We start from the raw sequence: 27,697 nt of genomic DNA, 5'->3' as shown, positions 1-27,697 counted from the left end.
CACCTGGTGAGAGAGTGTTGAACTACACATGTAAACATTAAATGGCCGTGCGTGCACTTTTAGAAACTGGGCCACAAGCTGTGAGAAGTAAAAGAAAGGTTTATTTCTGGATGCAAGCTGTTGAAGTAGTTGTGTCTAATAGAATAAAGTAAGACTGCCAATTATATACATTTCAAATGCTTGCCATAGACCTTGCAATCGATTGAGACATTCTAGATGACCGTGTTATATGCCCAACTTATTCGAAGTTGATGTACAGCACTTTTGTCCTTCAAATTAATTTCTTCCTGGTGTGTGGATCTGTCACTTGTTGTTCCTAACCAATAGATGACAGCACCTGCCTATTGGCTTCTCTCAACCTCTTTCATACCTAAATTTTGTCCAACAACAATGTGATGAAATAAAAATGTGAGTTCGAGTTCTAGGATGACTCGGCAGATTGCAGCAGATATATAGTTTGAAATGCAGGAAATAAAAACACATTGTCATGAGCAGTACGTGGTAGTGGGGATGAAAATCTGTGCTATATTGATTCAAAACTTGCTTCCTCATCCATTAGACCAAGGTTGATTCACTGATAAGATACCTGGGTGGAAAATAGATATTGCTCATGTGTGGCCCTTTCAACCCTGACTCCTCTTTATGAATCACTGGCCTTAGAATTGTTCAAAACAAAGACAAATTGGTGTAAGTCTTCAAAATGTCCGATCGACTGTGACTAATTTTTCAGGGCGGCTCAAATTTATGTTTAGTATGTACTTTCAAATTCATTTACAAATTTCAAATTTTTACAACGTAGGCCTATAAAGGTCACCATTCTTTATGTCACTGTTTGTTTTCGTTGTTTTTCACAAAAATTAACGAAATTTTCAAAATTAACGAATTTTTCCGTTTGTTTGATTGCAGGGCAGCTGAAGAGCAGGCATGTGCCCACACTGTACGGCCGCCAGCTGAAGCCGGATGATCTGGTCACCATGTCGACCGACCAACAGAATACCGAGATGGCTGCGATGCAGAATCGCATACCGGTCTCATTCCGTGATCCGACAAATGCACCATTACGCAAGCTCAGCGTCGATTTGATAAAGACTTACAAGCATATAAATGAGGTAGGCCTGGTTTTATTCGTCACGCCAATTCAATTTCAAGTACTTGGTGAATATGTGTCAAAATGTGTTGACCGAGTGTTTGTTTTCTGTAAAGAGGGGGTATAAGGTTTTCTGTAAAGAGGGGGTATAAGGTTCATGTTGACTGATGCATAACCCAAGCATCTTCAGCATGGTGGATTGTCAAGTTGTTGCATGTGCATGTATTTTGCTTTGACTCAGATTTCAGTGTTTAGGTGCCTGATGTAATCCAGTCAAGAAGTCAAGAACAGTCTCCTCGTTCAGGGAGGCCAGATTTCTCCTCATGGAGAATCAACGCTATACTATCATCAATAAAAAACCTGTATATAAAGCAGACTTTTCCTCTCAGACGTACTTGAGGAATCTCAAAGTCATTCATTCCTTCCTGGAAAAGTGATGTTTTGCACCTGAGCGTTGTTGAGGTGAAATGGCTAATTCCCCCACATCTGGTTCTTGAATGAATGAAGGGGGGCTGGCTGATTTACAACCTAAACATCTTCTAGGTTGCTCTGATTAGGTTCATGGAAGTGATGTTGAACTAGTATTCACCAGGAAGCTCTTGAGGGTATTTTGACCAGCCTCACTATTCTCCCTGGCTTTAGATTTGAACAAGGGGAGAAAGGGCCACAAACGGGTGGCTGTTTGCAGTTAAATGAGCACACGCCTGGTCGTGTAGTGTCCCTGTTTAAACTTCACATCTTACAAAACCCGCAACCGTCGAGATAAAGAAGGCCATCGAGTGCAGCCAATATTACCCCTGGGACCCGTCCCATCCTGTAAAACCAAGATGATTTGCCAATCCAGTCATTAGCTGGTCGTCTAAACGAGTCTGAGAACCAGGATCCTGCTAATGGCCGCCGCGTCATTCAGGACTTGTCGGATATTTATCCATCACTGGAGCAAACTACCATCAGGCGATCCCATCATTTCTTAATTTCATTTCTGCCGTATTGCGCTGCCATGCACTTAGATAGAAAGGTCACAGAAAACTAAGATTCGGGGAAAAAAAGTTGGAAATGTTTTTTAAACCAGCAGATCTTTCCATTATCGTAAAATCCATCATTTCAAAACTTTTCTTTTTCCTCCAAAAATAAATGCAAGAAGCATGGGAATTTTGGCTCCCGAGTATCTCGAACATCCCAATTAAACTAATATCATATCCACCACAAACGGAAATATAAAATTTCCATCGCATGTCGAAATGTTCAAATCATTGGACAAAGTTATCCTGCTTTAGAATCGTTGTGTCGTCTCAAATTGCAGTGTAATTCTTCTGAGCGTGAAATCATTGTGAAGAGTCACTTCACCTGTAGTTTGGAGGCTGACCACAGCATTGTCCGCGAGACAGCGACCCTTGTAATTGGTCGTCCCCGCGTCCTTATGGCCCGGGACCTGCGATGATCGCTCACCTGTGGATTCCACCGAACATCTGTCGTCTTTTTGGGAAGGCGGTATTTCGGCGGGGTGTTGTTGGAATCTGATCAGTCGAGATCTTAGAGGGGTGCGGTCTTGTGCCAAGGGAGTGTTTCAGACTCATGATCTGATCACTGGGTTCGGTGCCTGACGGACTTTTTGCTTGTGACCTTTGGGGAATTGCTTTACTTGTATTGCCTGGTGCCCTTGCCAGGATAGGTCGAGGACCCATTTGAGCAGAACAGCTTATTGAGCACTATTCTGCCTTCACTGATGATAAAGAAAGAAGTCGAACTCATCCAGTTGAACACAGATTGGTGCCAAATCATATTGGTAACAAGAAGCACCCAAATGCAGAGTTTAATCAAACATTCTGCAAAGTCATACTAAATTTTCAAAGCAGGTATTGAACCTACAACCTACAGATGCTGAAGCCTTTTGAGACCACTACTACCCCAGTGGTGGGTCATTCACAGATTGTAGCCATGTCGCTAGTGTCTCTAGTCTGATGTCACGGACCCGAGCAGACCACCGCCAGACATCTTTACCCATCGCGAGATTAGCAGTCGTAAATTCAATAAAGCATAGCGTATCATGATTCTGGCGTCGGTGTAGACGTCTCGAGGGGCGGTCACTGAAATACCAACATGTACTATAGGGGTTGATTAGTCTTCAAGTGGAGGGCTCATCACGTGGCAGGATTTGGCAGACCGTTTGGGGCAGACGTTGGTCTGGTTGTTGAGACGTGAGCTCGCTGTGAAACAGTTTGCTGGGTTGCATGGTAAAACAGCACAGAGTAATTGTCTGATCTGAGGGTAGGAGCTTTTAATTGGTCAGCGACGGAGGGTGCATCACGCTAATGTTGGCATTTGGGAGGCAGACGTTGGCAGAAGTTTGTTGATTGGTTGGAGATGAGCTGTTTGCGAAGACATCGTCATCAATCATGCTCTTGGAACTTATAATTTCTCATCAAAGTTTCTCAATTCTGTATCCTAAATGACCCTGTGTGGGAATTTCATTGAGAACTTTAAGGAGAAGTTTGTGTTCCGAGAGTCGGAAGGTCTGTGGAGTTGATAACATAAGTTGTGGTGGTCTGTTGTTGCACAGAGAACCTGATACTCCTGATAATAAGAGGATCATACGCGTTTGTTTGCAGTGCACGTTGGGTCTTTGAATCTTGAGATGTTGTATTCTCATGGCCAACAGTTTGTCTAACAAAAAACACCCTGGTTTCAAACTTAGCCCATTCCCATGCCTGTTTGCTCAAGAAAAAAGATACTGGCCATTTTAGTGCACCTGCCAAATTGAGAAAAATATCTGTTTGGCCTTGCCTCTGGTGGCTAAAAATAATACTCGGTCAGTGTCCGAAAGTTATTTTTATAAAAAGTTGGGTTGTTTCTCTGGACAAAGAATTTCACTATTTTTATCAACATTTTTTTGGATGACAGTCGCCACATGCCAAGATGAACTCTTTGAAGACGTTTTATTTTGGGTCAAAAATTCATCATAAAGTTTTTCTAAAAAAAGGTGTTTTTTCTTTGTCCCTTCTTGAGGCGGCGGTTAGGTCAGGGGTTCAACAGGAACGTTTTAATTTTGGAAAACATCCTTTTTGGATTGTCTGCGTATCAAATCATTTCACGACTGGTGTATTTTTGGTTGACGGTTTTGGCCGTTAAACCGTCACTTTTTTTGAATGGGGAGGACGACAACACGTCAAATGGAAGAATTTGAATTTTGTTGGCTTCAAGAAGTGGTATCTTTGGTCAAAACAATCCTAAATACTTTTTCTTGGCAGATGAGTTTTTGATATAGTTCAGATTGAAGAGAGACGGTAGATGTTACTGATTCCTCGAATTGGTCAGCTGAGTACTTGGTACAGTGGCCTCTTGTTAAAATTGAAAAAATCAAAATTTAGAAAATCTTCCGAGTCAGGAAGTGACGTAACAGCCAGGCACCTACCATCTCAGACAAACTGCTCTAAACCAATCAAAAGCCTCTCCTACCGTTTCAAAATCCTGAAAAATCAAAGTCATCCGCAACCCTTACCCAAGAAATCACAATTAATTCGCCACTTGAGTTAAACTGCCGCTCATTATCACGAACAGCACCTCGTCTGTGTCTCTGTCAAAATGACAAAAGGGTCTTGGGGTCCTTTCTGTCAGGGAGTGTGATCCCCGCAGCTGGGTTCAGTTACCTGCCCTAACTTTTGGCCCTTGCTTCGGGATCCTGTTTTGCGGAGTTCGTAACCAGATTTGAGGCCCGTGTTTGCCCGATGTCATGAGGTCAGGGACAATGGAGGCAGCTGAAGGGCGTGTGGTACGGCGAAGGGTGACACATTCTGGTGACTACATCTATCGGGTCGTCCTGATGATCACCTGAGTTGGAGTCTAGCAGCTTCAGTTAAAAGAAGGGCAACTTTGAATTTCAGGGGCCAAATTCCAATCTAAGGCTTCTATGACTTCCATATAGACATAGATTATAAGAAACTTTGGTTTGCCGATGTTCACTCATTTCTCTACTATAGCATTATAACTAAACTGACGGGTAGCTTCACATTCTGTCCAATATTCAGGCCAGGCCCAGGGGTCCAGACATCTTTTGATCATCCTCATCCACCCTGTATAACCCAGTGATTGTCTCCTCTTAGGACGGATTCTCTTTTGAAGGGTGAAAATGACTATCTCGCCCGAGGACATTCTTGTCTCAAAAAAGGGTATCATTCCTTTTGGTTGATTCTCTGGTGAAGTTGCACTGGCTGCATTCCATTGCCTGGCGTGGATTGTCCTGCCAGGAATTACACATTTGAAGCAGAGCATTTTTGCCAGAATGAATGGCATGATTGGATACCTCAAACATGCTCTTGCAATGGTGTACAGCCCTGGGTATTCAATGCAGTGATTACATAATCCCCATTCATTCATTCACTCACAATAGCTGCCCACACGGAACCAGTGATTTGTTTTCAATCAACGATCAGATCAGCAACAATAATCGGCAGTTTCTTATAAACTCTCGTTCACAATACAACTTCCCGCCAGGCAGCGAGTCTAGTTTTTACAAGTGCTGAACAAGGTGGGGGCCATCTCGGTGGGACTGGGCGGGGGAAAGTTGGAACGAAAATGTGACATCAATGTCAAGTCAGTCATGCGGTGGTTGGGTGTACCGTAGGCTTTGGGAGGGGAGAAATAAGTACTGCCACATTATTAAAGACAGAGGTAGCTTCTTTGTCTTCTGAAATATTAGAGTTTCAAAACAACAGGGAGGCTAGATGATGATCCACAACATCAGTATGGAAGTTGGCCTCTTCTTTGCAGAAAATTAGCTTCTTGAAAACTGGTGTTAAATCCCTCATTGATTTGGTTAGTTAGCCCAGGTGCATTCATGACCAGTCATTCCAACTATTCAAACCCTCCTAAACAATAGATAGATCCCTTTGAGGAGTGTTGGCCCTCCTTAAGGAGTATTTTGTGGATGTAGTGTAAGAATAACTGGTCTCTAATAGCGAGTGGAGATCGTCCCTGACCTATTAACAACCGAGAAGCGTCACCCAATTCTATTGATAGGTAAATAATGCCATGAAGCGGGAAATCAGAGCCAGTGTGTTTGTAAATCAACCACGTGTTGTGGACAAGTTTCTACAACATGGTTGTCCTCTTGTGCAGTTGAGATTCGGATATGGCAAAATGAAGTCGGAATATTTCCTCAAAAGGCTGCGGCTGTGTTTCGATTTTTCACCAGAGGTAGAGACCCAACTAATCAGTGGGATATTTGATGAGGTAGGTCGATGTTGTCATGGCGATATTTTGTGTTTATTTGGCGATTTTGGTGATGACTTCCTGCGTGTTTTATCTTGTGTTGACAATATTGATCAGCCACTACTTGGCACTTTGTCAACTTCCTGGTTTTTTGGACAAATTTCAACAAACTCCCGATGTCTTCTCACGCTTGGTGATATTCTGATGAGGTAGATTATTTTCGACACATTTCATCTGATTATTGGAGAGTAAGAATGTTTTGAGGATGTTTTTAAAATTTTGTCTCTTCCTGCCAGATTTCGATATTTGGCAAACAATCGAATTCCTGAACATCCTGTTTTCATCAGGAAACTTTTGGGACTTTAAAAAAAATGGATCATATTCCTTCTAATTCTTGTTCTTGTCTGGAATATTCATATTTTGTCAATTGCGGACACAATTTATTGACACAATGATGCATTTAGACAAGTATTTTGGACGTGCATCCTGGTTATGCCTCAACCCTGTTGATCAAGGCCTTCACCAATATGTGATGGACAGAATGAGAGGCCAAAAATGTTAGGAGGTTTCATTAAAAGAAAGACCTTAATTTGTGTGTTTTCATTTAAAACGCATTTTATTTGCTGACATTCAGATGGCTTGCAAGGCAACCTTCACGTAAACTTGAATTCCAATTTCAACCAAAAAATTGAAACCCTTGAATAGTCGCCAACTGATGACTATTATGTCTGGGCGTGAATCATTTGGCGAAAGAAGCCGTTGTCATGGAAACCAGTAAGCTTTCTGGCTAAAATCGATACGACTTTGACATTAAGCAATATTCCCCGGTCGCCGGTGAATTATTAATAATAAAAACAAGTTTTTAAATGCGCTTTAAAATGTTGTTTTGGGGCATTGTGGGAGCATCTTCGGATATTTTGCAGAAAACGAAACAAATTGGTTTACGTTATTCCTTTTAAAAGTTGACCTTGAAACATTTCTTCGATATTTGAATTTGAACTTTTTAAGTGCAAGTGGTTATATATTCTGTTTCAGCGCCTTGAAAACTTTAAATTGGATGACGACTGAAAAGTTTAAACATATTTAGTGTTTTGGTGAATTTGTAGTGAATTTGTACGCAAGTTGTTTCAAAAAATTTCTGATAATTTTTTTGGAATGAGTAAGGGTAATTTTAGTGTTCTTCAGAAGGGAGGAACAGAAAAATAAATCCTATCCGGTTGGAACCCTGAATATATTCGCAATTTTCGAGAGAGAGATTTGCAAACTGGATGTTTACAAACAGTTTTCACAAAAATACTGAGCCGTTTCATTTCAGAATTGTACGAAACGCCATCATACATGTCGTATGCTTCCCGCGTCTCGGTTTGTTTACAAACACAGAAATATAAAGAAATACCCACAATTCCTTGGACAATATAAATAATGTGAATTGAATGAGTGAAGATAACGCTGGATTGGCAGTTACGGTCTGATTCACCACTGATCTTATTCACATTATGAAATGTCAACATAGTTTTTTCCTCCGCACTATATACCATTATCATTGGGTTCTATCAATTGAGCGGTTTTAGAAATTAAGCGTTGTTCGGCTGTTGTAGAAGTTTTGGTGAATTTTTTTGCCATATTGCCGATAATTGTGTGGTATTTGATAATATGAAGCGAATCTGTTGAGAAAAAATGATTGCGCTGTCACATGATGTCTGAAAAGGATATCACTATTGTAAAATTGTTATATCTATATTGATGTGCCCCAAAACTGTGTCAGATTTTGTTTTTCTGGTCTATACTAGCTGATAGTATAAAAATCAACACTAAACACAGAATTTTCACATTTGAAACGAAAAAAAATTTCAAAAAATGCTCAAAACTTGTTTTCTCACTGATATCCTTTCTCAATCGTTACACTAACAGTTTGAAACTTTGAAGAAACCATATTTGATTCCAAATCTTAAACTTTAAACTTCCCTCCAAAATTCTGATTATGCGGCGAAAATATTTTTATCCTTTCTTAAAATGACAACGTGAATATTACGACACGGACAGATGCTAGATCAGTTCTTGACCAATCAAAGTCCCGATTTTCAAATTCTTATTGAGAAATATTTTGGCTCAAAATCCAAACCGACATGTCTGCGAAAGCCCTAAATAATATCTTTTGTGCCAAAAGACGAAGGGCCAAAAATACTACAAAAATCGTTTCCCTTGCGTAAGACGTCATTGTCGAGATTTGACAAGGTGCTGTTTTTGGCTCCAAGACATTTCAACGTTTTGTCCGCGAGTCAACTAAAAATTTCTGAAATTTCAAACGCCTGTGTTACGTAAGGGCGCTATTTTGAAGAGGTCTGCATCGAGTTATCATGTTTTATCGAGAGCCATCTAAAAATTGTTGAAATTTTGAGACCTGGTGTTATATAAGGTGGTTATTTTAGAGGTGCACTCAGGGTCCGGGATGTTTGGTCTAAAAAGGGAATGCAACCGTTTACCTTCTTGGTTGGGGTCTAAATTTGACCAGGGGCTTGAACTTTTGTCTGCTTTGAAAACTTTGCCCAGAACAAATATGATAACATGATTGTTTATATAAATATGATGTATGTTATCACTTCTCAAGTTCATATTCCATTTGTTTGAGCTTGAGGCATTCTCTACTGTCAAGATGGAGTCTCCAGATCTCTGATCTTGACAACGATTGATGAAATTGATTAATTGATTGATTCTTCTTCAGCATTTGCTCTACACTTCGAGGAGTTTCCCCCCTAGTCCCCCTGGCCACCTGCGATCATGTCGTGTGCCCCCCCTTCCACCCCCCCGAATCCATACATTCTAGATTTTGAAAATATCTCATCGAAATATCCTCTTTTTCTCTCATCGCCAGGTTTACTATGCAAAGAAGAAGCGTCGGGCCCAGCAAGCTCAGGGGGACGACACCAGCCATAAGAAGGAGAAACGGTTGTATAATGACGGCTATGATGACGACAACCATGACTACGTCGTCAAGCCTGGCGAGAAATGGATGGAGAGATACGAAATCGATTCTTTAATCGGCAAGGGCTCATTTGGTCAGGTACGGTGTCCTTATCTTTTCTTCCTCCACTTGATACTTCTTCATTCGAGAGATGAAATGAAGAAGTCCTGCGTTGTTATTTTGAGTGTCTGCCCATTCTGTTTAGTCTGCTGCCAGCTCGGGAGGAAGGCGCAGATGGGATCCGTGTGTAGATGTGGTCTGTGGTGATCATCATAGAGCCGTCTGTTGGCCCATCAATGATCAACACAAGGACACTCTTGCCTGTGTAGAATGCTGCCAGTTCTTAATCCTAATAGTTTCTCTCTTCTTGACAGGTTGTGAAGGCCTATGACCACACAGACCAGGAGCAAGTGGCCATCAAAATTATCAAAAATAAGAAACCGTTTTTAAATCAGGCTCAGATTGAGGTGCGCCTCTTGGAGCTGATGAATAAACATGATGCAGAGAGTAAATATTATATAGGTGAGTAGGTGGTGCCACCTTGATGGAGGAGGAGGTACTAGGCACTAGGCAGGACTGATCCTGTTGAGGTCTGGAGAATGGGGAACGGAGAAATTAAGAATGGTTGGTGATGTGGATGTCTTTCACAACAGCATCCAGACTCCCAACAAGACCATACTGGGCCAAGTTGTTCAAAGCAACATTTGCCACTAACACTTGCATTGACTTTACTTGGCATGCATCAAGTGGGGTGGGGGAACAATACTTTTTCCTCTCTTTCTTAATCTGATACGTCAATTCTAATGAATCCTTCCTTTCTTTCCAGTCAAACTGAAGAGACATTTCATGTTCCGGAACCACTTGTGCCTCGTTTTTGAACTTCTCTCGTACAACCTCTACGATTTATTACGGAACACGAACTTCCGCGGTGTCTCACTGAACTTAACGCGAAAATTCGCGCAACAATTGTGTACGGCGTTGTTATTTTTAGCGACGCCGGAATTGAATATTATTCACTGTGACTTAAAACCGGAGAATATATTACTGTGTAATCCCAAGCGAAGTGCGATAAAAATTGTGGACTTCGGGAGTTCTTGTCAGCTTGGACAGCGGGTAAGTTTTACTTGAACTTTTCTTGGAAATGAAACTTGTCAGTGACGATTCCCCCCGGCAGAGATGTCAAGGTACTGTGCTAAGAATGTCGCGAACAGATGAAACAAACCCATTGATATCACGTTGATATTTGAGATCAGATTAAAAAGGACTCTCCCGACTTTGAAACTTTTCTAATTGTTTGAATTCACTTCCAGATATACCAGTACATTCAGAGTCGGTTTTACCGGTCGCCGGAGGTCTTGCTTGGGATACCATACGACTTGGCAATAGACATGTGGAGTTTAGGGTGTATACTGGTCGAGATGCACACAGGGGAACCACTATTTGCCGGCTCAAATGAGGTATGGAGAAGACCTATAGTCTTTATAAGCTTTTGATGAGACGATTCAAGGCAATAAGTACAATGTAGTGCTTCTGCCTCCTTGGAGGACCAAAGTTATAGTGCTGATGGTCTGGAAAATTCGTTTCATTAGCGAATATTGTGTATTTGATCCTTGACACTGATCACATTTTGTGTGATCTTGGGCAAGTTTCTTTACTTGCCTCATCTATTACATTAGACGCTTAACCCAGATTTATCATAGCCCTACCTGATTCAAAAACACAGGTAGGGCCTTCTGTGCCAAACATTGAAGAGGGTACCGCACTTGTCAAGTCCCCGGATATCAGACAGGTTGGTTCATTTTGCGACAAGACCAAGTTTGTCTGAGTATTGACCCCATTTTGGCCCCCTTGACCTACTTTCTGTACTATTTTTAGCCTAAAGTGCAAAGCTCTATTTACGCAGCAGAGCTCCATGGTTACGTATCTTATGTGAAAAAAAGTTCCCTTTATCATTTCTGTCATTCAAAAATTCCGTTTGTGACGATAACAAAATAGCAATTTTTCTTACACATCTGTTTTATTTCAGTTTGACCAAATGATGAAAATAGTTGAGGTGTTAGGCATGCCACCATCACATATCCTGGACCTGGCGCCAAAAGCTCGGAAATACTTCGATAAACTCCCCGACGGATCATATATACCAAAGAAACCCAAGGATAGCAAAAAGGTAAGACAAATGGGAAAAAATGTTACCAGCAGACAACATCCATTGAAGGCCACATTTTCTACAAAACTAGAATTTGTTAGAAGTATTTGAAGGAAAGTTGATGAATCTGAATGAAGTTTGTTCAATTTGGTTTGAAAATTGTTTGGTAGGCTTCAGCAGACGGCTCAACTCAATAATCTGACTTGAGCAGACGACATCTGGTTGACCACGTTTTCTCAAAAACTATGATGTGGGTGGGAATATATTTGAAGAAAAGTTGATGATATCAACAAATTGAAACATCTTCTTCAATTTGGTTGGAAAATTGTTTGGCAGGTTTTAGCAGACGACACAACCCAAGAACCTGGCTTGATCGGTGTTGTCAGCATAAATTGTACTAGCATGACATTCATAGCTGTTTCAGGAAACAAGCATACGTTTCTGCAGAACATTTGTTGCTAATCTCTAGCGAACCATCTCTAGCGGATGCTAATTACCAAGGCTAATCTCGAGTGAATGCTAATTACCCAGGATGCCTCATTTAATTGCGACAAATAAGTCAACGGTCGCTGAACAAGTCTCTGGTAAATTTGATGCAGAGCAGTAGCACAGACCTAACATGAACTTGTCTAATCTCACAGCCTCGGCAATTATGTGTACACTGCGCGCCCAATTCCTGTGGGTACTGTATTTAGACCCCGGCGCGCCATTCTGACCGAAAAGTAGATTAAGGATGCGTGATAAGCAGTTTATGTAGGAATGGTAACAATTTAGATGTTTTTGTGATGGATGTTGAGTTGGATCGATGACGGTGTGGGATATAGCTAATTGATGATATGATGTACTCTTACATCCAATCCAACCTAAGTTGGTCCAGACCAGTTCTGTAGAGTCTAGATGGACATAGAGGTGGCTGTTTCCAACTTGATTGTAATGATTCTGTTAAGCTTTAATTAATATGGTTGTGAGCTCATGCTAATAGCATCGATCTCTCTCACTGATTAGACATAGGCGTAGCCTTAGGAAGTGGGGGGGGGGGGGAAGGGGGGAAACTAACCCCCTTATAGGACGGATGATGTTTGAAAGTGACCAGGAAATTCCCTCAAGTTGAAGTTCTAGTCGTCCATGGAGTATTGAACAGGCTATAGTTATGTATGACCTAGATACCTGTGCTGCCACCTGTCATCAGAATGTTGAACCAAGAATGTAAACAAGTTCTGAAAGATGTTCAGGACACCTTCTGCTGATTGATATAACTGGGGCAGAAATGATCTTAAATATCTCGTTTTATCTTCTTCAGTACAAAGCACCAGGAACACGGAAACTCCATGATATAATCGGTGCGGAGACGGGCGGGCCTGGTGGGCGCCGCGCCGGCGAGACCGGCCACTCGCTATCAGACTATCTTAAATTCAAGGATCTCATTCTACGGATGTTAGACTTCGATCCAAAGACACGGATTACACCGTATTACGCACTGCAACATAATTTCTTCAAACGGACGACGGATGAGAGTACGAATACTTCAAATAGTACGTCAACGAGTCCAGCTATGGAGCAGCAGAATGTCTCAAGTCCGACTCAAGGTTCGTATGCTGCTGGGCTCTCGCCCGCTCTTCTAAAAGTTACAGGCAACTATGAGATGAAACTTACCCATGGCTTGGTTAGCCTCCACCAACATTTATTCGTTGGCCATTCATCTTGAGTTCTTTGCCCTGATTGTGACATTTCTCTTTTTGCTATTGCAGGTCAGAGTTCTGGTCGTGCACGGTCCGATCCGACGCACCAGCACAATCACCACCACCTCCCCGCTCATCATCCTCACCCCATGCATCACAGTCACGGTGCCCAGTACGTGCCCACGTCAGCGATGGACTGTGAGTCGCCCAATTCACAACAACAACGCCTCCAACAGATGTATCACCACCAGCAGCAACATTGGATTACGAATATCGCTGCTGGGGATCCGCCGCCCGGACCACACTCGCGGCATAATAACGGTGCTACGGCGCCACCTCCGATTTCACATCCACACGCCCATTTACACCGGCCGACCCATTCTCATGCCGTGCCCCACTCATCGCCTCATCAAAGTCATAGTTCACAGACCGTTGGGACTGTCCTAGGCAGTGGTGATCATGTCACGTCGCGTCACGTGACGCAGCCGTCTTCCTCCATGGCGGTTGACATGTCGTCAATGCCACCTCAGCAGATGCAACCACACGGAATGTCCGCACATCTGCAGCATATGCATCAGTCGATAGACGCCACTCAGACTGGTTCCATGAACATGCAACTCCCCGCGTATCAACAGACTGGTTCCTATCCTCAGTACCCACAACCATTTATCGCGTCAGGACACACGTTTCCGTACACGTTAACCGCAACGACACAATCGAACTTAGTATCGCAATCAGATTCATCTTCTCAACAGCGGACTCGGACTGCCTCTGGTGAGGAGAGTCCTATGGTGGGGGTGTGCGTACAGCAGAGCCCGGTGGCAAGCCATTAATGATGATGATATTCTATAGGTTAATTGTGTAAATATGGCTCATGGATGACGTGATGACCCGTAGCGAGGCATGCTCGGACGTACTCCAGCAAAGATGTCACGCTGGCATATCAGTGATTGGTGCATTTCAACACACCGTAAACAAGTTGATGTTGACGTGTATTTCAATGCTGGGGTATGTTTGTGACATGTCGCGCACGGGTTAACACATGGATGTGTTCTTCCGTGTTGTAACACTTGTTTTCAATGTGTTTTCACGCGGATTACACGAGGAGGCCGGCCAAAAGATAGCGACTATGCAAGGAAAAGACTCCAGAGCCCCATTTGTGTGTCCTCGAGTGTACGTGCCTGTGAGGCCAAGGGTTGCCGACGGTTACTGTAGTGACAGTTTTAGTGTGTGCCTGTGATGTAAACAGCGTCTGCTGTGATGGAAGGTTACCGTGGTTGCGGAGTGTTAGGTTGTGGTGTACCGAGTCCTGGTGTGTTCGGGAGTTCTAGTTCTATTATGGCTGCCAGGTGGCGCAGTGCGCTAGTGGCATGGAGACCTTGGCATTACGTTGTTGTTTTCCCTAGTTAGTAAGTCAATGCCAAGGGCTGTCTCCCGACCCTGATAGAGTTGACTTCCACACAAGTTCGCCCCTGGTGGCAACGTCGGAACCAAAATTACCAAATCGCTAGAACTCTAATTAGAAACAGATATTTTCTCGCTCGATATCTTATGATTATACCATTCTGCTGGCACCGATATCCTGAAATGTGACTCCCTCTTCTGCTAATTCTGGATGTGAATTTGAACCATTCTAACTCAAATCTTCGCCTACTCCTAAACCGCAATGACGAAGTCCGACAACATTGGTTGAGAGCTATTCCTGAAAGATGATGCTTTGATTTGCCGGTGTTTTGCAGATGCCCTGGACGTGCGGTGTCCGAAATCTTGCTTCAAAACTCGGTGATTGTGCTTTCTTATCGGTACTCGCCTCTCTCTGACTCTCGCTAGACTTGTGGTAATTGTCGTATCCATGCTACTGAACATAGCGTCGGGAATGGACCCATAGTAGCATACGCGCTGCCGGTGGCGTTGAAATAACGTGGGATATTGTGAAAAACGTTGTGACGAAGTTATGTTCTATTTTAATCGGAATTCGCTAAGCGGTTAATTTTTCCAAAGATGCTACATTGTGGTTGATGTTTCCGCGGTGACCGAACATATAGGTTAACAGACTGGTTAGGCCTGAAATACATGCCATCACAGGCATCGGGATGAAGCAGGAGAGTAATATTCACAGGCAACAGGAGTGAGGAGGATTTCACATAGGTGATACACGGGGCTGCGGAGGCTTGTTAATCGTCTCTTGATAGAAATAAATGTAGCAAGTTATAGTGTGTGCCGTACAAGATAACCCAGCCGACTAGCGGATCGTTAATGAAATTATTTTTGACAATCAAGGGGTTAACGATAATGATAAAATTGTGCTTTTTTACTTTTATCGACAAACTTTGACTTCATGAAATGAAGTTGGCCATTTGCCACAGATATGTTTGTCCGATTATTGTCTTTTCTAGTTTTAACCTCGACATTCGATTGTAAACAGCGATCATGTGTTTCATTTAAGTATCTAATACTAGGTGTCTATGACAATAGGTATGGTTTTAAGCTTTTTAAAACGGTCAATGAATTTACAGCCTCAAAGCGCTTTTTAAATGGGATAGGCCTTCAGGTTTCATAATTAAAATGCAAAGATGTGTTTTTACAATGTAATGCTTGTGTTTTAATAATGGCGATAGTGTGTTTTTATGGGATTTTATGCGACGACAGAATATGTATTCTTGTACCAACTTTTTCGGGGTGATATTCCATGGTATGTTAACCCGTTTACACCGGTACGAACTCTCTCATTACATCAGCGATTATACGATGTTTACATTGGGGATCATTAGTAACAAGAATGTTTGTGTGTTGTTTTTTTTAGATATTAAAATAAACATAGCAATGTTTTATCCCGAGTATGCCAGATCAAAGCAGAAACTAGGAACACTGCAGGAATTCCTGGCATACTTGGATGTAAACATACTTTTAGTGTGTGCTAAGATCCGCTAGTTCGGCTGAGGATGGTGTTAAGTTAGATCCGATATGGCACATAGGTGGAGGTATGGCTTCACCTGTTATGGGTGAAAATAGCTGTTTTTTTGTGAAATGTACGCGTACTGCTCAAAAATCTGTATTTGTATTTCTTGGAACGGTACGATTAATCAGCGGGGTATTTAGATTAGTTTTATGATCATCAAGTTTCATCGATGGGTGAGGATCATCTGTGACTGGTGTGAGCCTACACGAGTTCTTGATTTCTGACATCCGATTCAACTCTGTCAATATCTTCACAGATTTCGTTCACTCTAAAAAAAGTGGACCAATAATTGCCTCCTGAATCGGCTGTTTCACGGAATTATAAACCCAGAATTTTGAGCAGACGCATTTGTATAAATGATGCAAACTACTTGTAAATAGACAGCTATCATCGTGTGTTCTTATTTATTTGAAAGATGGAGTTGGCATTGTTTCATGCTTTATCTACCAATCGTGAGTGGTGACGTATGCTTGGCACGGCGCCGTCTGCTCATTTGGTCATGTGTAGGAAGGGGCGTTCAAATGTGGATGCCATATTGACGTTGTTTACATTCTGCAAACCTGGCTTTCAAACTTGTTTAATTCATTTGTAAACTTGCTCCATAGGAAATTTCAGTCCATATCCAAAATTGTATGATCAAAAATCCTGAAAATTTGTCCAAAGTTTACTTAGAAGAGAGAAAATTTCTGTTGTTTTTTTCAACTTTTTGGTCAATAGGCAATCTTAGTTAAAAATTCATACTTTCAAATACAAAAAGGAAGGTTACTTTCAGAAATAAGCTTTCTATATGAAAATGTTTTCGGATAAATTTTGTCTTTGTCTCCGAATCATCCTGTAGACGTCGTCTGGCATATCAAGTGTCTTCCATTCTTACAAATGACCATCGAGCAGTCGCGAACGCGGCCGAACTTACGTCACCGCTTACAACACTAAGTCACTATAGAAGAAGTCCATGTACAAAATCACTATTGTTATTATCGCGGCATGTGGTGGGCACGATCATGTGACTTCTGCGTTCTACAAGATAGGATACCGAGATTCTAAACAAACTGTTGTCGTAAGGATTTTTGGCGCAGGTTTGATCAAATCTATTAGTTGTTTTGATGGGGGATTTATTAGTGATTCGGGGGAGATGTTTGAATTTGAAGTGTATCCTAGATTTGACCTATCCGGTATGGAACAGCCTAACTTCAGCTTGAAAATACTGTTACTGGGTCAGTCCATTTGGTGTTGAAAGGGGGTGCAGGTTTCATCTTTCCACTTTTCCTCTCCTCCAGTAAACTATCAAAAAGTTAATTGCTTAACGAATCTTGGCTAGCAATGCCCTCTATACCCTGCTACTGTAACTATAAGCTAACTAGCTTTGTATATAGCTAGCTACTATGTAAAAATACCGAATCCGAATATTTATTATGAATATCCATATATGCTCCGATAATACTGTATTTCGCTCTCCTCATTCCAAGGAAAACCTCGGCGTAGGTGTGTGTCTGTTTCTGCTGTTATCTCGTGCCCAGGTGATCATATAGTGTAGGACTCTATAAGCCATGTGTAGGAATACTGTTGGGAGCGAGGTTTTTAACTTGGGAAATTTGTAAACATTGCTGAACTTTTCAAATATTGCATTAAGAGAAATTGACTTTGTCTTGTTAGTGGATGAAATATTCCGAGATGAAAAATTTTCTGAGAATTTCAGAGTCATTGTACTTTGGAATTGGTGTTTGCAAGTAGGATGACTTGTTGCCCACATGTTAATTTAATTGGAAGTCACATGATCGTGTCTGACACATGTCAATCAAGCATGTAGATATCAATACAAATTGTGTGTGTTAATTGTTGGGGTCTTAGCTCTCCGGCCTGCTGTGCGTCAAAAATGAACAAACTTGAGTTGAAGTGTTTATCAATAGGGGGCGTTACATAATTAAGAGATTAATAGACATTTTTGAAATGATTATTTCAAATGATACCAAAACTGTTATAAATCTAATGTGCACAACTTGGAAGTTGGCACTTTACTACCCTTGCTGATAATGATATTGATTCCGTTGATATGCAGCGCCCCCTTTATAAACTGGTGATGAAAATGTTGAATATTGCTGTGATTCCGATACCAAAGATACGTTAAGCGCAAGAAAAATGCGTCAAATTCTTGTGAATTTTTACGTGCTAGCAGGTCGGAGCACGGACCCAAAAGGCCAGATGTGGAATGATATGTTTGATACCTGCCACCCTGACTAGAATAGTTGTACATTTTCGTGTGCAGGCACCAGTTTGGACTCAAGTGACGTGGAACTTGGTAACTTTCATATCAACCTGATAATAAACCTGTAAAGTGTTTTTATGTGTACAGAAAATTCGATTTTAGTCAGGGTGGCGTTTGTACTTGGTTTTCTTTGATCGAGGGTCACTTGGGTAAAATATAGTCACATTCACTTCGGTTTAGCTGGTTCTCTGGCTTGTTCAGATGTCAGTTTCAAGAACTTTTACGCCCCGATTATGATACGATTTAAAATCAAGTCTTAGCTGCCTCCATTTTATCTACAATCGCATTAAAGTCACGCCCCCTGTCTGTAGCCAGGGGGCAGAAAATTACCCAGGTTGCCCTTGTAGTCGAAGATTTAAACTGGTCGTATCCAAAAGTACCATACAGGGTTTGGCCCTTTTCTAATCTGCAGTCTTGAAGGAGTTGGTCACAAACAAAATAACAGTGATGTCACTAACCTGATTACTATATGAAGCTAACAATTTTTACGAGAGGCCGTTTTGCTTCTAACAATGTTTATGAGAAGCCATTTTGCTTTTAACCCGGATGATCTACCGATGACCTCTGATACAAGGTGCAGTTGGGAAAATGATAGAACTCGTCTGGTACCTTTTGGTGTGCGGCTGGTTTGAAAGATTTCTTTGGTATTTTGTCAGAATTTTCCGCAGAAATATACACGTGTCGCATAAAAATAGTGATGAAGAATTTCATATCATTTATGATCAGTAAAGATATCGATTATCTTGGATATGTTTGATCTAATACAGTCTGCAGAATATTTTGACCATGCCGAAGTAATCTAACCAAGCTTTTGTTTTCATTTTTTAGTTGAATCAGTATTATTGTAAATAGCTAGCAGGTTTTATTTGTCTTTTCATCACCATAGCTACCCATTTCTATGTCGCTCTCTTCCAGTATTTCAACGGAATTTGATCTTTCAGCTTTGAACTCTGCAGTGGTCTGCGATTCGGAAAAAAGTTACAGGGGCAGAAAATTTTGAAATTGTTGACCTATCTCTGAAGACCAATTAAGAATATTCAATTTTCATGATAGATAAGGTTGTACAATTATAGCATCTGTGTACATTGATGTGTACATCTGCCAGGTGTATTCTACATTTGTACCATTAAAATACTTAGAAGCATTTTGGACAGAAATTTCCTGCAGGTCGAACCATTTTTTATGCTTGGGGCTTTTCTTACGGAGCAAAAATTAAAGAGGAGCACACTGTTTGGGAGAGTTAAGAATTTTAGAAGCCACAATGGTAGTTTGCATTGTTGGAATCATTCAATTTCCAACAATGTGAACTGCTGATGCAGCGGTTTGAATGTTCACCAAAAGGAGGTCTATATGAATATGTATCAATGTCATCGCTATGGCAACAGTGTTTTTCATAACAATGTGAACCCTCATTAGCTGTGTGACGGTAACATCACCTCGCAAAAAACACTGTTAACCTGTTTATTTTCCCTTTAACACAAGGCAGCGCTCCCTTAGACTTTCAATAAAGTTCATTCCGGCAAGACTTAATTCGCCTGTACATATTTGTGCAGTTTCCCATGTATTTTGCACAGGCGAAGCTGGTCATCTCAGCTTGGAATCAACTGAACCCAACGTTAACCCCTTGAAATCCATGAACATGTATCGATTTGCTACTTGCTCAAAACTCGTCAAACAAAATGGCGGAGAAATGACAAGTTTTTAAACCCATAATGCACTGTCCATGTTGTAAAAGATTTGTCATTTTTACCACCATTATTTTTGGGAGTTTGAGGGAGGGCTGCTGTGAGATATTGAAAATATCGCATTTCATTTCAAGGTCATTGTAACCTTTAGTGTGTTAGTCTCATCTTGACTGGTTCAGTCCAGCAAAGACCCCAACATTTCAACGTCCGCAACTTCTGAGGGCTCACTCAAAATACGTTCCACCATCTGTCCTTGATCGGCGCGATTTATGTCAGTTCATCACCCAACTTGTTTATCTTTTCATACCTATGACAACAATTATGTTTCCATGGCAACACCACTTTCCATTTTGTTTGGATCTTTGGGTAACTTTTAAAAGTTGCCATTTTGTTGAAATAATTTTGTGCCTTGGTCACAAATTTCTCAATTTCCAATGATTTGTCCTGAAATGAACGTTTGCATCTCTGAAGGCGTTAGGATCTTGCATAAACCCAGATGACAATCATGAAATTCTTCATGAAGTTACAATTGATTCTCTTAAGGCGTTTGGACCTTAATTAAGAAGAGATCTTAATTAATAATGAACTAATATCTTGGGTCTAAAAATGACCAGAATAATTTGATGAATTTTCTAATAAATCTTTTTTGCAGCAAAATTATCAGTTTGATGGTGATCAGAGTGTGGCAAGTCGTCCAACGACTCGAAATCTTTTAAAATTTAAATAACTGAATGGATTTTACTTGAGAAGTTCACGTTTGTTTTGATGCCAGAAACAAATCTTTGATAAAAGACACAGCAAATTGATCACCCTCATTCTGTGTTGAAATGTTTTATGCAAATAACGACAAAAATTCTCCATTTCAGGCTACTTAAAATAAGTAAATAATTATGATTTTAATTAAACTTAATGATTAATGGAATATATCACTTTACTTTGCCATGGACAAATTAAAAATCGTTTATTCACTTTTAACTCATTTTTGTAAACTACGCCTCTTTTCGGTTATTACTATTTTGTCTATCGTAGTTTGCAAATATTTGAGGAACGGCATAAGGCCGCTTCAACAATATCGGTGTCGGTTTGCTTAATCCTGATTGTAATCGCATCTCGCCCGAAAAATCCTAAATTATTCTTAATGAGGTGAAACTTGCATTGAGTTTCTTCCACCATTTCTCAAGCCCTTAGACGTGCAATTTTTGTTGCTGTGACCTGCAATCATGATTGCTGCAACAAACATCGGTGATTGCTGCAATCTGCAATCAATATCAGACTCGGCCAGGATGAGTGTTACCTGCCGAGTGATCATTTCATCCAGTCATCGCAGCGACAATTGTCGCAGGTCACCGCAACAAAAATTGCTGGTGTGCGGGCACTTTTGATAGACAGGAACTCACTGATATCAAACATCACCTCTTGGGTCAGGCCCCTGGTCTTTGTTGGTACTCTGCAGGCTCCGACCCAGAGCTGATCAAAACAAATCACAAATATCCGCAGACGTTAAAAGTAATCTCCGTTATCTGCAGATGTTAAAGGTAATCTCCATTATCTGCAGATGTTTCTCATTCACCCACAAATTGTATGATTATTTCCATCTCTGAAATCTATATTTCGTTTTATGAACATTTTATCATTTTTGTTGCCATTGTTTTTATTTAAATGACAAACCAGACGGTTTCAAGTAGGAGGTTGCCACGGTTACGGTCCTGATATTTTGTGAATATTTTCTCCACTTTGATTGGTCAAACATATCTCGAAATAGTTATAATTTTACTCAGGTCATTTCAAAACGTCAGGTTATCTTTTCCGACCAAAAAGTTTGTGAAAATGTCCTTCGCAGTATTTTGAGATTTCTCAGGAGCATAAGATATATTTGGAACTTTTCAGGATATTTGTTCTCAGGAATATCTGAATTACGCCAAAAATACCAGAAAAAAATCAGGAAAATTTGTGAAGATCTGATGATATCTTGCAATTTATCTTTGACATTTGAATTGCCTGTAAATTCTTATATGAAAAAGATGAGTTTTGAATGCCTTATGACAGCTACCTCCGAGTGGAATTGGATAACTTGGGAGTTGTTCAGAAGTGTGGTTGAAATATGAATTTAGTTTATGCAACTTTTTACTTTGATTCTTATTCCAAGAGTTAGAAATTATTTTTCTGAAACTTCATGTTTTAACTTTCCTCTGATTTTCTCTAAATGGAAATCTTCACTTGTTCTTCATCCAATGAAAAATGGCTTTTAAGATGCCTGGTACCACTTGCATTGGACACGGAACAAGTCTAGACAGGACCTGAACTGGTGGTGACCCCTACTGGCTGTCTCACAAGTGCCTTGTACCGCACCGATCCATCATCCATGTTTTCCACCATCTTTTTGTCTCAGTCTCACATCTGGCCAGATGTAGCTAATAACAATTCTTTGTAAACAGTAATAATATGAAAGAAAAACAAAAAACTTCATAATGTATATGTAAACAATGTCTTTGTGTTATTATTTGTGCAGTGGTCAATGTGAAACCTGTACCCCCCCCCCCCCCCCCCCATGTTCAGGTGACATGTGGTACCGAACACTCTGCACACACTGGAATCGGCCTTGTCCCTCGAGTCCTATCGTAATATTACCAAATGAGATGCCTCGGGAGCCCATACAACAGCTATTGCATACCCTGCACATGAGTGGCGAATGTAAAACAATGTCTGGCTAAAAATTTTGCGAATTCAATTTGAATTGCCATGATGTGGCGAGAGAGCAATAGTGTTGTGCGAAAATTGATCAAAGTCTATCAAAAAGATCTACTTCGACACCAAATGCACCAAGGAACGATCGTTGGCCAGTCAATCTTTATCGTTTTCATATTTGCGGGCGGCCGCGCTATCAGTATCACACGTGGTTACACTATGGTCTGCATTGTAGTTCTACCCGTTGCCGCTACAGTGATTTTGGGGGCGCTGCTGATCGCCTTGCGCAACATTATTAGTTCTGCCCGTTGCCGCTACAGTGATTTTGGTGGCGCTGCTGATCGCCTTGCGCATACATTATTAGTTCTGCCCGTTGCCGCTAGTGATATTGGTGGCGCTGCTGATCGCCTTACGGATACATCATTAGTTCTACCCATTGCCGCTAAAGTGATTTTGGTGGCGCTGCTGGTCGCCTTACGCATACATTATTAGTTCTGCCCGTTGCCGCTACAGTGATATTGGTGGCGCTGCTGCCTTACGGATACATCATTAGTTCTACCCATTGCCGCTACAGTAATTTTGGTGGCGCCGCTGGTCGCCTTAAGCATACATTATCGGCTAGTTTCCCGCTTGCTTCGTTGCCATGGAGTCCACATGTGCAGGGTCTTCAAGTTGAGACAAATCAATGTAGGCCTACTGTCCTATCTGATCAACGTAAAGAGCCCAAGTGACCCAGGAATCAAACCTGGGACCTACTGTTTGCTAAAGAAGGGCATGATAACCTGGAGGCCATCGCTGCTTCTTTGGGGGGGAGGGGGCGAGGGGGCAAGAATTTAAGAAGATTTGTTGCAATAAATAACCTGTTTTAATGGACGTAAATGACTGAAGGTCTTCTATATAAAAATAGATTGTGCCACAAAAAAATAAGTTCGGTTCGAAGACAAAAATATCAATCTTTGAATGGACGGAAAGTTCATTTCTCTAGCTTGCAAGATACTTGCAGGATATACATACAAAACTACACTTCATACCAGACAGTTCTCTCAATAAACAACGAATTCAACCACCACTCTACTTCACACTATGACTAGACTCGATGTCTCTTGTTGTCTTACACCACAGCATTTATGGACGGAGACTGACTTCAGTATGTTCCCTTACTCTATATCATCTATGGACGGAGACTGACATCTGTACATTCCCTTAATCTATATCATCTATGGACGGAGACTGACATCTGTACATTCCCTTACTCTATATCATCTATGGACGGAGACTGACATCTGTACATTCCCTTACTCTATATCATCTATGGACGGAGACTGATTTGTAGACAAGAACCAACACGTTTATAATATGGCCACCATGGACACTATCCCAGCTCAATATTTCGGAATGGCCACCCTCACGGAGCGGCTCCACCACTGTCATCTCCAGGTTTTGGTTTCTTTAGCAGTGTCCTCCTGCAAATTAGAAAGTGTTGATGGTGTGACATGAGCCATTGAAATGATACAACAGCACGGGTTTCAAGGAATTCCCTGCCCTTGACAGTCCTTAAAGAAAGGTTCTCTGTAACTGAGTGCCTAATGCCATGGCAGGCTAAAGACCCCACACAAAGGGAGTAAATCTGTGACCTAAAGTGGACTAAATCATGTGGCAAAGATCTGAAAATGGACCAAGAAGCCTATGACAATGATAATGATGACGACTGTCAAGCTCAGTAAAAGACAGTCAGAAATGGAATGGTCAAGCATGAATTGGAAACCATTTGATTCAGGGCACGGAAGTCCAGCTGCTGGTTTCCACTTTTTGAAGTAGTTCCACGAAGGGACAATGAATAACTCGACATCATTGTGGCATGGTTCAACCCACACGCCCTTGAGCACAATTCACCCCAACTGCCAACTTACATCAACTGATTAGCCTGCTGTAGTTCAAACAGCTTCTTCTCAGTCTCTTCCATCCACTGCCTGTACTTATCACCCCACTGCTGCTTCAACTGGAAAAGAACAAGTTCCAATTCTTGATTGAAGAATGTTCCCATTCATTCATTGTTCCCTGCCGGACATACTCAGGCCATTTCTCTCCATACATACTTACTCCCTGACGGAAACATGCAAAAGGAGGACTCATGCTGTAGACCTTGAGGTTGCAGAGTGGTAAGGCCAATGTTTGAAAATCCACCCCCCCTTGGTAGTCATGGGTTAGTTCCCGTCCCAGGACAAGCCTTCATGTGATAGAGACGGCAACACTGACAGTGTAGGTTTCCTCCAACACTCTAGTTTTCTCTTACATCATGTTACAAATTGCCTAATAAAAGGTCTTAATGTACCCGTTGATGTTCAACTCTGAACTCAATATCATTATCATGTCACATCCAAGCTCATCGGGCCACCCTGTGTAGTAACCATACCTTTTGATTCAACTCTTCCTCCTTCTCACACCAGTTTGCCTCTTTCAGACTCAGCTCCGTCAACAAACCAGCAACACTCTTCGTCAGGTCCTCATTCTCGAGGAGTAACGCGGCCCGGTCGCCTTCAAGACCGTTTATCTCATATTTCAACTGGGTGATCAATTCCTCATGGTTGCACGATGTTTGCTTGACCTGGGAAGGAAATGATGAGGAAAATGTTCATCAGTAGGAGTTAAATACCGGTTTACAAAATGGTACTAGAAGATTATTTTTTGGATAGACCCGATAAATGGCTACCAACCTTTTGCACTTCCCTTGGTTTGTTCATATGGTTACTAAGCTCCTTCTCAAGACCTTTAGCCTTCCTTTCCGACTCTGCCAACTGCTTCTCAAGTTCTGAATGGTCGCAGTCACTTGATAAGGATCTTCCACTCTCCCTAGAAAGACGAAGGAATAGCATCAGTTTCAACTGAGTTGAAAAGTATATTTATAAGTGGTTTGCTGCACGCTGCTGATGAGTTGACATGGTCTTTTCATTGATCTTCCCGATTCTGTCTTCGTGCCACAAGAGAAAAACAGGAGAAAATTAAACAGAGAGTGCCTAGCCCTGGTGACTGTGCAGCCAAGCTGGTATTTACTTGACAGCCCTCGGGAGATCAAACACCCGACCTCTCATTGTCATTACCATCAGAGCCTGAAGTCGGGGACTAAACTGACCTCCTTCCAAGGCCAGGTCCGCTCACATTTACTATCTCCCTTTCTCGCTTCAGTATAGTTGTGTTCTTGGCTTTCCTGAGTTCATCTAGTCTCTGCTTACAATGGCCGACCTCTGACTCAAGCTGAAACAGAACATGGCATGTTTAAAGGGAGACTACAGGCAGGAGTGAGGTGGGCCGATTAGTTAACAAACTCGCCACTTGGTGTCTTTACTGTCTCTCAATTTGGCACTATTCACAAAGTTAACTAAAATAGCAGACATCGTGCCTGTCAGAGTTGGTTGTTCAGAGCCAATCAAACCTCAATATAGGCACAACAAAGAAAAGTATGTAGTATTTATAAAATAATCACCTCTTTAACCCTTGTCTTCAACAAAGCGTTTTCAGCTCTGTAATCAGTCATTTTAGGCTTCGCACCCGACCCGGCTGATCCTTGTTTTGTTGCCATGGCGACGTAATGTCCAGAGCTGAGCACTGAAATAATGAAAACACACAATCATTTCACAGGGAAAAGAAAAGGAGGACATACAAGTTGGCCTCTGATTACTAGGTGACTTCCATTCCCAGTTGATCGAAGCAACATCAACAGCATGGATGACACGGTCACTACTCCCATACTGACATTGATGATGCTCTCACATTAGCATTCATGAATGATCAGGATGATGATTATGATGATGCATGGATGGATGTTACTTTACTGTTTTATAAAGATTGATGAAGATAGTTGACAGTCATGACTGAGTGTCGTCCAAAAATAGATCTGTTTAGGCCTACACACAAATGGCAATGCATTGCAGGTACACGTCAACGGGTCATTGTCGGACGTCGTCAGTTCGCCAAGAAAACCAAAGGAATCGAAGGATTTATTGAACTCATCAACACATCATTAGTTTTCAGTGAAGTTCAATTGTATTCCTAGGTAAATCACTTTGGTATATAGAGAGTAAGATTACAATTAACTCACGTTAAAATTTGAGTTCCGGGGAGGTAGCGTTGTCAGTACGTTGGTTTAGGGGCGCAATAACATAGCTTATAGCGAGTACTTAGTACACTAAGATTTCAGTGATTAACATAATAGTTGCAAGTATTTGGCATTTCAGACTCATATTTCGTGCTATAATAACTACGTTGTAAACATAATGCTCAAAATTGATTCATGAAAAAGTTGTTAGGGCAATATCAAGCAAGCAGTAGCCTAATGGAAAAAAGTGTAATTCCATTAACTGAATATTGTTTATAGACACTATAACATTTTAGGCCTACTTTTCCGTAAACCACGAGAACAATGTATATGAAAAAAACAACACATATAAGTGAGGCGCCGAGTATACAGTAATTGTAAGGTAAAGAAAAGCTCGGTCTCTAAAGTCTGGAGGTCCGGAGTCCGTAACCGTGACGGTCACGAGAGTGGCTTGTCCTTACGGATAGATCTAGAGGGCGGTCTGGGGTTCCGCCGACGGTGCTCGCATGCATTGGTCGTATCCCCGAAACCTTTACAACGACAACAAAGCTGGTGGCATCCATGACGGTATAGGAATTGACGGTTAAGTTACAAAAAATCTGGTGGCATCCAATGACGGTATAGGAATTGACGGTGAAGGATCTCGTGGCATATCGGATGCGCATCCGAAGACGGTAAGGGAATTGACGGTGAAGGATCTCGTGGCATATCGGATGCGCATCCGAAGACGGTGAAGGATCTCGTGGCATATCGGATGCGCATCCGATTACGGTAAAGGAATTGACGGTGAAGGATCTCTGGCATATCGGATGCGCATCCGAAGACGGTAAAGGAATTGACGGTGAAGGATCTCGTGGCATATCGGATGCGCATCACGGTAAAGGAATTGACGGTGAAGGATCTCTGGCATATCGGATGCGCATCCGAAGA

At 41.5% G+C, this 27,697-nt stretch overlaps 2 protein-coding genes across 8 annotated transcripts in view; one reads left to right on the top strand and one right to left on the bottom strand.

Moving 5' to 3' along the window:
- LOC135502542 (dual specificity tyrosine-phosphorylation-regulated kinase 1A-like) overlaps positions 1-22,467 on the top strand; it is a 59,726-nt gene extending 37,259 nt beyond the window's left edge. For all 6 annotated transcript variants that reach the window (XM_064795491.1, XM_064795488.1, XM_064795489.1 and 3 more), the window contains 8 exons: positions 907-1,109; positions 9,168-9,356; positions 9,632-9,779; positions 10,084-10,370; positions 10,568-10,714; positions 11,284-11,424; positions 12,704-12,989; positions 13,152-22,467. In XM_064795491.1, coding sequence (XP_064651561.1) covers positions 975-1,109; positions 9,168-9,356; positions 9,632-9,779; positions 10,084-10,370; positions 10,568-10,714; positions 11,284-11,424; positions 12,704-12,989; positions 13,152-13,915 — 2,097 coding nt within the window. In that variant the 5' untranslated portion in view covers positions 907-974 and the 3' untranslated portion in view covers positions 13,916-22,467. The remainder of the gene's footprint in view (positions 1-906; positions 1,110-9,167; positions 9,357-9,631; positions 9,780-10,083; positions 10,371-10,567; positions 10,715-11,283; positions 11,425-12,703; positions 12,990-13,151) is intronic.
- A 1,055-nt stretch (positions 22,468-23,522) lies between these two features.
- LOC135502412 (myosin-2 heavy chain, non muscle-like) lies at positions 23,523-26,824 on the bottom strand. 2 transcript variants are annotated; one of them, XM_064795226.1, is made up of 7 exons: positions 26,771-26,824; positions 26,156-26,277; positions 25,805-25,926; positions 25,389-25,524; positions 25,088-25,279; positions 24,585-24,673; positions 23,523-24,137 (listed from the first exon to the last, which is right to left on the bottom strand). In XM_064795226.1, exons 2-7 carry the CDS (start codon positions 26,249-26,251, stop codon positions 24,080-24,082), a joined length of 693 nt encoding a protein of 230 aa, XP_064651296.1. In that variant the 5' UTR covers positions 26,252-26,277; positions 26,771-26,824; the 3' UTR covers positions 23,523-24,079. The 2 variants fall into 2 exon arrangements, with proteins under 2 accessions (XP_064651296.1, XP_064651297.1); XM_064795227.1 differs by having other exon boundaries at positions 25,088-25,273.
- Positions 26,825-27,697: the final 873 nt, after the last annotated feature.

This window comes from Lineus longissimus, chromosome 18 (genome assembly GCF_910592395.1).
Source record: "Lineus longissimus chromosome 18, tnLinLong1.2, whole genome shotgun sequence".
Classification (NCBI taxonomy): Eukaryota; Metazoa; Nemertea; class Pilidiophora; order Heteronemertea; family Lineidae; genus Lineus; species Lineus longissimus.
The sequence above is the reverse complement of the archived record's forward strand: the minus strand, read 5'-3'. Positions and strand labels throughout refer to the sequence as shown.

What these genes read in the sequence shown, in the direction of transcription:
- LOC135502412 (XM_064795226.1), bottom strand. Translation starts at nt 26,251, where the DNA reads ATGGCAACAAAACAAGGATCAGCCGGGTCGGGTGCGAAGCCTAAAATG. An exon ending in TGAAGACAAGGGTTAAAGAG is followed by an intron (nt 25,927 to 26,155) that starts GTGATTATTTTA and finishes GTTCTGTTTCAG; the next exon opens with CTTGAGTCAGAGGTCGGCCA. An exon ending in GGACCTGGCCTTGGAAGGAG is followed by an intron (nt 25,525 to 25,804) that starts GTCAGTTTAGTC and finishes TCGTCTTTCTAG; the next exon opens with GGAGAGTGGAAGATCCTTAT.